At 35.8% G+C, this 10,996-nt stretch overlaps 1 protein-coding gene across 1 annotated transcript in view; it reads left to right on the top strand.

Moving 5' to 3' along the window:
• Positions 1 to 4,993, top strand: part of LOC107662944 (WW domain-containing transcription regulator protein 1-like) — a 60,173-nt gene extending 55,180 nt beyond the window's left edge. The window contains exons 4-6 of the mRNA XM_016453082.1: positions 2,108 to 2,232; positions 2,378 to 2,490; positions 4,195 to 4,993. Coding sequence (XP_016308568.1) covers positions 2,108 to 2,232; positions 2,378 to 2,490; positions 4,195 to 4,376 — 420 coding nt within the window. The 3' untranslated portion in view covers positions 4,377 to 4,993. The remainder of the gene's footprint in view (positions 1 to 2,107; positions 2,233 to 2,377; positions 2,491 to 4,194) is intronic.
• The last annotated feature ends 6,003 nt before the right edge of the window (positions 4,994 to 10,996 follow it).

The following is a 10,996-nucleotide window of genomic DNA, read 5'->3' as shown; positions in this document are numbered from 1 at the left end:
CTCTCTTTATTTATTCCTTCTCTTTCTAGCTTGTACTTATTTGAACAATGTCTAGAAACTTGGTATTACATGCACTTCCTGTATCTGTTTGCCTCTTTAAGAAGAATCGCTTTATGTATCCCCAAATTGTAAGTCGCTTTGGATAAAAGCGTCTGCAAAATGACTAAATGTAAATGTAAATGTAAACTACACTGCTTCCTGGACGTTAGCCAATCACAACAGAGCGTATTTACATATTGAAATCTGAAAGAGACACTACAGTTAAAATGTTTTGTGTCAGCAAGATGTGAAGAATAATTTGTTTCTTGATGCCTCAAACCCCAGCAGTTGTCGCCAGCATGCTCTTAAATGGTGATTTTAGGGGAAAAGATTACGATTTCCGGGGGAAAAAAATCTATAAATTTAATAATTCCAGTAAAAAATGAACTTGTTAAATGAAAATTTTAACTTGGACAAACATAAAAATAAAGTGTGTATAAGAACGAGTGCTGTCAAACGATTATTCGCGATTAATCGCTTCCAAAATAAAACTTTCTGTGTACATAATATATGTGTGTGTAGTGTGTATATTTATTATGCATATATAAATACACACACACGTATGTATATATTTAGGAAAAATATGTTATGTTTATATATTAGATATATTTATAAATAATATACATTATATGAATGTACATATATGCATGTAAATACATGTAAATATTTTCAAAATATATACATGCATTTGTGTGTATTTTTATATATACATAATAAATATACACAGTACGCACACATATACTGTATTATGTAAACAAAAACTTTTACTTTGGATGCAATTAATCGCGATTAATCGTTTGACCGCACTAATAAGAACATTTTTATATTTGATGAAATGTTAGCTTATAACCTAAAGAACCTAAAAAAAAAAAGAAAAGAAAAAAAAAGAAATGCTGCCTTGTCAACTAACTGAAATCAAGTTTGTTGCATTACTAAAATAACTAAATCTGAAATAGACAGAAGCTTTAAATAGAAAAAAAAGCTAATAAAAATTACAGAAGTACAACAAAATGACTAAACTGTAAATTAAAAACTGAAAATATAAAAAAGGAAAGATAATTCAAACTAATAATAATTAAAAAAGTTATTTATAATAATAATTGTTGTTGTTGTTTATAATTAAATGTGTGAATAAAATGTGTATAAGAGGTTTTCCAAAAGAGAGACATGGGGTCTCAAAATATGACTTGTAACACAAGAGCCAGCTTAAAAAAAAAACCCGTCTTGTGTGAAGTTTGACGCCATCTAGTGTTACAGAAGCTGTGGCCGCCCTCAGCAAGCGACATAAATCAAAGTTCAGGTTTATAGAAATGATTAAAAGGAGAACACATCAGTCCAGTCTCGGGAATCAGCGGCAGACGGACCTCACGCAGCTTGTGTTTATATGAAACATCTCTGACTCTTCGGTGACTCTGTTAACTCAGTTTGTGATGCTGGACATGTTTTTCTCTGTGAGGACACATGCTGTTTGCATATGTTTGTGGACTAAGGCTGAAAAAAGAACAGCTTTAATAAAAGATGAGTCAGACATTGGTTTCTGGTTCTGGACGTCTTCCACGCTTTTCTTCTGGACTGAATTCTTGCAGCTGTTTTTGTGAACGCACTCCACCCTGAAACTCGTCTATATATAAACAGCCTGAGCTGCTCTGACCAGCGGATTTATGAGCTGAAATCTGGAGCTTATTGTTTTATAAAACCATTTACATTAATTCTTATGATAAAATATATTATTAAAACTTAGTTTATTAACTCTTAGTTTATTGTCTGTTATATATATATATATATATATATATACACACACACACACACATTAATTACTCTATGTGCCTGACAATCACACTACCTGGAAATACCGTGTATATTGAGTTTATTTAACAGAAGCAGTAAAGCAGTTTTATGAACACAGATTGGCAGGTTTATTTCAGAGTGTAAATGTTAGTTCTTCCTCTCAGTGTTTCAGTTCCTGGTGTTAATGTGTAACCGTCTCTAATGGTTAACTGCTGACACATGACAGCGATGTAAAGCTGCGAGTGTGTTTGGGTTACAGTGTGTGTTTGTGTTTCTCCAGGAGGTGGCGCTCCGGCAGCTGCCCATGGACTCTGATAATATGGCACCGGTGGCACCAAACATCAGCTCTCCACCAATGACGCAGGGCAACATGCCCAACAACAGCTCAGACCCCTTCCTCAACAGGCAAGTCTGCTCTTTACTCTCTTTAGTTTAATGTTAAAAATGAGTTTGACTTGGTCCAGATCTCCCAGATTGCTCTCTGAGGGTATGAAGTCGTGTTAAAGGCGCGTGCGTGTGTGTGTGTGTGTGTGTGTGTGTGTGCGCGCAGTGGGCCGTATCACTCGCGGGAGCAGAGCACAGACAGCGGGCTGGGACTGGGCTGCTACAGCATCCCCACCACTCCTGAGGACTTCCTCAACAGCATGGAGGAGATGGACACAGGTACAGCACCAGATAAAAAACCATGATAGAGTACGGCATTAGTGTTATTTTAGTTGTTATAGTACAGGGCTGTCCAAACTCGGTCCTGGAGGGCCGGTGTCCTGCAGAGTTTAGCTCCAACCCTAATTAAACACACCTGAACCAGCTAATCAAGCTCTTACTAGGCATAGAAACTTCCAGTCAGGTGGAAGGACACCGGCCCTCCAGGACTGAGTTTGGACAGCCCTGTTATAGTATTTTGCTTAATTTCTGGCGATATTGTCGGCTTGATTGCACAGACACTATTGGAAGAGAGCTGAACTGGATGCTGACATCACTGAATCATCAGTGAACTGACTGTTTGTTATTGTCCTCTTGCATTATTGACACACTATTTTCCTATTTGATATTGTATAGCTGCTTTGACTCGATCAGTATTGTATAAAGAGCTATAGAAATAAAGGTGACTTGACTTGTAGTATTTTGTACATTTTCATTCATATTTTAAATTAGATTTAATTTTTATGTTTCCCATAAGTTTTATACATTTTTTTATTTTTTTTAAGTTTTAGCAAGTTTTAGATTATTTTTTTTTTAGTTATTTTAGTATTTCAACTAAATGAAAATGAGAAATAAACTAGCTAAAATAAAAGTAAAGAAGTTGAAGTTTTTTTTTATAATTTATTTTATTTAATTTAATATTTATTTTGTTTAATATAAAAAAATATATATTTTTTGATTTTTAGGTTTAATTAGTTTTGTGGCATTTTGCACTGAATTATGACATGACAATATTTTCACAAAAATTAAGCACATTTTCCACTGGATCTCTTTTTCATTACTACTTTTAGATTTTTTTTTTTTTTTTTTTTTAGCTAAATCAGTATATATTAAATACAGTACAACAAATACCACCATGGTGTACATTTTCAGGGGCTTTTGGGCCACTTACCCATGAAATTTGGTATTTATATGCTATACATAATGTATACTTATACTATATGTACGATACAGTATTTACACCAACTTTACAAGCAACATATACTGTATCGTACATATAGTATATGTATGTATATGTATGAAACTCAGTGCATTATACCCACTTAAATGCATTTTTTTTCAATGGTAGTGTTGTGTGTTGCCCCGTGCATTGTTTATCAGTTACATGCTGTATCTCTTCTTGCAGATGCAAGGGATTATTTCTAAAATAAACCACTGAATCAATGAATCATATACAGTATAGCATGTTTAACTTTCCCCCTGCCAGTGATGGCCTGAGTTTGCAGATGCCTGCGCTATTCAGTGAATGAACATGATTGTTAGCTAGTTTTATAGATGTTTAGAGGGTAATAATTACCGTTTACGACTGCCAGGGAAATGATGTTTCCCATCGTCTTGTCTGCAGGTGAGAGCATGGTGCAGGTCAGTATGAGCATCCCGCCGCAGAGCCATTTCCCAGACTTCCTGGACTCCATGCCTGGCACCAACGTGGACCTGGGCACCCTGGAGGGGGCCGACCTCATGCCCATCCTCAACGACGTGGAGTCGTCATATACAGTATAGCATGTTTAACTTTCCCCCTGCCAGTGATGGCCTGAGTTTGCAGATGCCTGCGCTATTCAGTGAATGAACATGATTGTTAGCTAGTTTTATAGATGTTTAGAGGGTAATAATTACCGTTTACGACTGCCAGGGAAATGATGTTTCCCATCGTCTTGTCTGCAGGTGAGAGCATGGTGCAGGTCAGTATGAGCATCCCGCCGCAGAGCCATTTCCCAGACTTCCTGGACTCCATGCCTGGCACCAACGTGGACCTGGGCACCCTGGAGGGGGCCGACCTCATGCCCATCCTCAACGACGTGGAGTCGGTCCTGAACAAGAGCGAGCCCTTCCTGACCTGGCTCTAGACTCACTCACACCACACTAAAGACTCTTTTATATAAATACATATATATTATATTATATATTCAGTCAGCCTCTTCCTCTAGTTTCACTTTTTAGGTGTCGGATTTGTTCCCTCACTTCACCACGAGTCGAAGAACAATACCAAAGTGTTTAGCCTGCGAACAAATAAGCGAGCACGCGTCAATCAAAGCGTAGTGGAGGAAGACAAGCGTGTTTGTTTAGTAGATTTGATTCTGACTGTTTGTGTTCAGGATGATCACATTGATAGCGGAAACGCCGGAGTAGTGTCTGATCAAGTTTAACAGGCACGCTTGTGTGTTTAACCCGGAGTTAGGGTTAGTCGAGCTTTACCGGTGAGTCTCACCGAACCTGTCAACAACGCATGCAAGCTTATTTCCGCCACGGAATAAAATTATAAAAAGGTAGTTGCGACTTTATTCACAATTTTGACTTTTTCTTGCAATTGAGAATTTATGTCTCGCAATTCTGCATGTAGTCAGGTGTCTGAAAATATAACTGAGAATTCAGAGAAAAAAGTTCAAATTACGAGATTTAAACACCCAATTGTAATTAAAAAAAGATAAAGTTACGAGATGCAAACTCACAATACTGAATTTTGTCTCAGAATTTAGTGTTTTCTTCGTTATGTTGACTTTCTCAGAATTTGTGAGTTTACTTCTCGTTATTTGGACTTTTTTCTCGGAATTGTGAGTTTACTATTAATAATTTGGACTTTTTTCTCAGAATTGCGAGTTTACTTTCAATAATTCTGACTTTTTTCTCAGAATTGCGAGTTTACTTCTCGTAATTTAGACTTTTTTTCAGAATTGTGGGTTTATAACACAATTTCAAGATATAAACTTGCAATTCCAAGAAAAAGGTCAAAATTGTGAGATAAAAAGTCACAATTACGTTTTTTTTTTTTTTGGAAATAATTTTTTTTTTTTATATTTCTGGGCAGAAATAAGCTTTGATTAAAAAATATATGTTTTTGGATCAATAACAAGAAGTTAATACCTAAAGAAAATTAAGCCCGTTTTTTTATAGGACCATTAGGATGTTTTGAATAATAATTAAGCACATTTGCCTTAAAAACACTAATGTGAATCATGACTGAGAATAAGAATTACAAACAAACTCAAAAATAGAACAATCAAATGTGTTACTGTAATGAGATTTTTTTGTATGACAGTAATGCAAAACGAGTTTTGTTGGTGTTTGTTTTTGATTTAGATGTTTTTAATAGTCAGAAAATCGTAATGGTCATTACGTTTTCATGAGGTTCACCCTGCTTTTTGCCAAATCAGTAGCACAAGTGTGCCTGTCAAAGCTTTACATTGTGACTTTATATCCAACGAATAACTATTTCAGATGTGTTTTTTACTCTTATTCCAGTTTAGCTATTGTGTGAAGCTCATGATGGCATTTGTAGACAAGCGTTTCATATCATATATGTTTTTATGTACTGCTACAGTATTCCTATTTTCTATTCTGTGCTCTTGACATCTGGTGCATTTAATTAGTTTGCAGTTTAGTATTTATCAAGAGCTATGAACTTCTTTTTAAATAGTTTTTAGATTTGTTTCCCTTTTTCAGGAATTTTAAATGTTTTCGAAGCACTACAAATATGCCAATACTGATCTAGTCCCTCGATATCTTCAGGGAATATCTATCTATAAGTATTTTCTGATACCAGAGATAATTTTGCCTTCATTTGGATGATTTTTGGGGCAGACACTTGTTTTTTTTTCTTTTCTTGATTTTAGCACCCCGGCTGAAATCCAGTTCAGTATATAAACATATAAATATGTTGGTTTTTTTTCTACACAGGTCTAATTTTTGTATTGCATGTTTGATCTGTTTGATATTCATAGCATCGGGGGGTGTATAGACCCACCTCACTGTGACTTCATTATTGTTTATGGTTACGTTATAGATGGGTTATGATGAATTGAAGTGTGTTGGATTTGTGGATTGTGCAGACGGGGTGATTTTTAGTAGCTGTAGGTCAAACTGAGCTCATGACGTCCTTCATGAGGACCGAGCGGTTAGGTAGCGGGTCAAAAAGAGCCGATACGAGCTGTTCGCGAACCCGAGTGACCTCAGAGACGTCGGTTTCTTCGGTTTTGGACAACTAAGGATGAGATCGGGTGTCTTGAGTGGCCCGTTCTGTGCCAGACACTCAGCAAGAGGGACCTTTTAATGATTGAAACAATTTTCTATGATATAAACTGCTTTTCCAGAACCTAAATCATGCAATATCCCACAGAGTTGAATATATATGGCTTCAGACACATAAAATGCTGATTTTTTTTGTTGTGTTATGGGGTGAGATGAAGTCTGGTGTGTCATCTGTATCGGTTGATGCCAGACTTATGTAGCGCTCCACACTTCAGCATGCTTTAGTAAGATTTAATGTTGGTCACATGCTGGAAAGCTCAGAAAACAAACTGCATACCACAGAAATATGATGGTGGTGTACTGTACGTGAGAAATGTGGTTGTAACCTCTATGAAATCTCTAAAATTGTCAGTGAAATCAAAAAGGAAAAGAATAAAATGGTTTTATTAGCATGGATGTGTAGCTGTGTTTCTTTGTGAATCAGTTCTTTGACTTTGTCTTCATCAGCTGGTGTGGTAAAAACACAATTTATTACAATTTATTCTCATTGCTATTGGTCCCTTGTAAAAAGATATGAAATGTACTGAATGTGCCCTTGTGTATTTTATATCATAAAGGGATTTTTTTTAAAACTGTACTTGCAGATAATATAATATTAATAAATGTCCACCACTTAAGTGTATATACATCATATCATATACAAATTTCAACAGAAATTACATTAAAGAATATGGTATTTTCGTTTACCTTAAATACTTGTTAGTGCATTACGCATATTATAACCATAATTCAAAAATAATAGAAGTAATAATGAAAATACATATACAAATGTACTCAAATCCTACTTGAGTTGCTCAAAAAGCACTCTAAAGTTTATTTTATTCAATATAAATTTGAAATATAATAAATTTTCATTTAATTTCAATTAACATGCAAGTGTCTGAAAAAATGTTCTTGTAAAGTTTATTTCTTTATTAAGTACTAGTTTAAAAGGTATGTTAAAGTGGACTTCTTTTTCAAAAGGGATGCATGGATTTTTGAAGAGCTTTCCTTACATTATTATTATTATTTTTATTTTATTTTTATGTTTTGTGCAAACATGGTTACATTATAAATGTTTTGGGGTTGAATTTTACAGATTTGATCTTAGGTTATCAAATCAAATCTTTGGTTAATGTGAATTTCCATATACATCACATTTTGTATGTGACCTATTTCCTAACATGGTTTTCAATTAAAAAAAAATAACACAATAAAAATCTGAAATTTATTGGATTGTGAAAAGTGGGAATTGCATAGAAGAGACCGAATAACATTCTCATAAAAGATAAAACAATTTCTTTCTTGCAATGATGAAAAATCACCAGGTACAGAAAATAAATGAACATAACAGTATAAGTAGGATCATATACTATAATTGTCAGGGATTCATCACAGTCACTTCAGTCACCATCCAGGATAATTACCCGATCACAGTCACCTGAGTTCTGATCACCCGCACCTGCTGTCACCAATCAAGCCACACTACAAATACACACACAGCACAGTCACTCACTGTCCGGTCTACCGTTCACTCCTACGAACTGCTCTGGACTCTCTCTGCCAAATTCTCCTAGAACGAATTACCTGCTGTTCCTCCCGCGATCCTCCAACGACTCCTTGGAAAGTGTTCCACGATTTCCAACGTAACTGGCATCCGATCCTCACCATCAGAACTCAGATAAGCACCCTGGAACCATTCACTGTGTTGACACTCACCTGCCTTTAACTCACCTATTCCAGTCATCCCCTTACCCAGTCAATAAACCATCCTGATTTTCACTTACCTGTTGTGTCTGGCCTTGCTTTGTGACAATAATGGCATGTAAATAAAGACTGTGAGAAAAGTTGGCTGCTTCTTTAACCATGAGGCCAAACAATTCTGATGCTGAATTAAAAGTGCATGGACAAAGCAAAATATAATGGGTAGATTATGAATGGGTATATGGGTCATGCCATGAAATCAGTGCCTTTTTCACTTGAAAAGATTACAAAAATAAAATGTTTAATCCACATTTTTTAAATATCCATGAAATCAAGACACCTTAAAATAACAAGAAATTGTATTGTGCCATCTCAGGCTATGTAATTTATTATTTTATGACTATTTTTCTACCTCATGTTTTGGTATTTTTATCAACCCTGTTACCGACACAAAAAGGTTACTAGATACTATAGTTTAATTAGAACTATGTGATAGTTTTTACATATATGAGAAGCATTTTAGTCACTCTTTTCACTGGGACTGTTTCAAATTTTGGATTTTTTTTTTTCAAGATGACCAAGAACATCCTAATTTTGGAGGGTGACCACATGTCAATTAAGAAACCACATGTCAATTAAGTATATATATATATATATATATATATATATATACACAAGAGAGACATTTAAAAAAGGACTTTGTCCAGAATAAAATATAGTTGCAGTTACAATGGAAATGGTAACAGTATTGACTGTTACAGAGGAGGCTCCCGTACCGCCGCCTCCGCACCACCAGAGGGAACCATCTCCTGAATATTAACCATCTCTTATTCGGACTCCATTTCCCATCATCCCTCATACCTGGGACTGATCACACACACCTGCACCTCATTACCCACACACACATTTAAGCCGCTCACACACACTGACTCTCTGCGAAGTCTTGATTTGCCCTGGCTGTCATTACTGAGTGTTCTACCCGTGTTTGTTTTCGTTGTGTTTGACCTCGACCTGTTTCTTGATCTCCTGACTGTTCTCTGCCTGCCCCTACTCGGATTGTTCTCCTGGACTGTGTTTGCTAGCCGCCTGCCCTGACCTCTCGCCTGTGTCATGACTCTCGCCCTTGCCTAGCCTGTGCTGTATCGTCTTGCCGGTATTCGACCCCTGTATTGTCTGACTATCCCTAATAAAGCTGCGGATGGATCTAAAACTCTAAACTCTGCTGACGTGTCGCAACAGAGACAATGCATGATCCCCCCTCCAGTCAGGCCTCATAAATCATCAAAAATAGAACATGATAGAAGTGAGAGAGAAACATGCTTGTGTTAGAGTCCAAGTTGAGAGATGATGTAACCTCCTAGAAGTGATGTCACTTGGATGTACATTATTTTACAAGGGTTTTTTGATGAAGGTAACAGGGCTGACATGAAATCAGGGGACACCAATGAAAAGATTTAAATTTTATAGAAAAAAATGCATACTTATGCCAGAAACATTGCTTAACAACGAGACTGTATTTAGAACAATATGCAAATGTGATTTTTATATCATTTTGCCTTCATTTTGCAAATTAAAAGTCCTGCTGAAAAAGAAAAATCATATAGTGGGCCAAAAACCTTACCCATACCATCATAAATTCTATTAAAATTATTTAAAATAATATTTAATTGGCTTTTTTAAAATGTAATATTGATGTAAGCATACATAGTATTGCTATGTTTTTAAATTGCAAATGTATTTGTTGTTAAATCTATGTTTGATTATTTTTAGGGATGCAAACGACACCGATTTCATGGAATGACCCACATGCAAGTTGGCTTATTTTCCGATAAAAACAAACATTTAAAATTGCAATTATTTAATATGTTTCTGAGAGTGAGAAAACGTCATCCAATAAACTCTTTTCTATATTAATTATTAATTTATAATTATGTATCAAGTCCAGATTCATCATGTGTCCAGCAGGGGTCTCAGCATCACCTCAACATGTTTTATTGAGTGAGTTATCTTATTAAAGTTAATCACATTTTACGTTTGCGTTTGTTACTGCTTAATTGCATACTTAATGGGAAATTATATTTTGTGAAAATGCTTGTAATTACACAATGTTGCTGTTGTTACTACAAATGTGATATTTGCAACGTCTGCACTATTTGCTGTGAAACGTTTCTGTTGCACTGAGAAACAAATCATTCATCATGCAGCCACAAAAAGCCAGATAAAGTAGCTATCGGGAGAAGATTATCAGTAATAAAGCATCAGTCATATATGCATCACAGAACATAAAGTTAATCATTCCTGTGTGAAGATGAGAGCTGTTACCTATAAACCCATCATAAAATAACATTCCCCTCATAAAACCCCTGATAACACATCAACATCACACTGGGGGAACAACAAACATTTACTTTAGCCAGAAAGCCTTCTCTCAATAATAGAAGTTATAACACTGCATAAGAACTCTTATCAAGTACGCTCTAGTGCGGTTTCAGCTTGCGCATCATGTTATTGCATGCTCTTTGCATATTTAGTTAAAAATGGCGCAAATCATCTTCAGCAGGCCAGCTGTTGTTTATGAAGTAACCCTGAACTCTCCAGAGTCTGTCAGGGTGCTTCCCAGATCATCTCATTGTCCCTCCTGCTGCTTCCTGTTTTCGCCGAAAAACAAAACCTTGCTGAGTGAGACGGAAAAGTGCAAGTATAGCAACAAGGACAGCCATGTGGTGCTTTTTAAATCAAGAGTTTATTAAGTGTCAAA

The sequence above is a fragment of the Sinocyclocheilus anshuiensis genome, unplaced genomic scaffold, assembly GCF_001515605.1.
Source record: "Sinocyclocheilus anshuiensis isolate Anshui unplaced genomic scaffold, SAMN03320099.WGS_v1.1 scaffold2073, whole genome shotgun sequence".
NCBI lineage: Eukaryota > Metazoa > Chordata > Actinopteri > Cypriniformes > Cyprinidae > Sinocyclocheilus > Sinocyclocheilus anshuiensis.
Note: the sequence above shows the minus strand (reverse complement) of the source record. Positions and strands in the feature narration are given on the sequence as shown.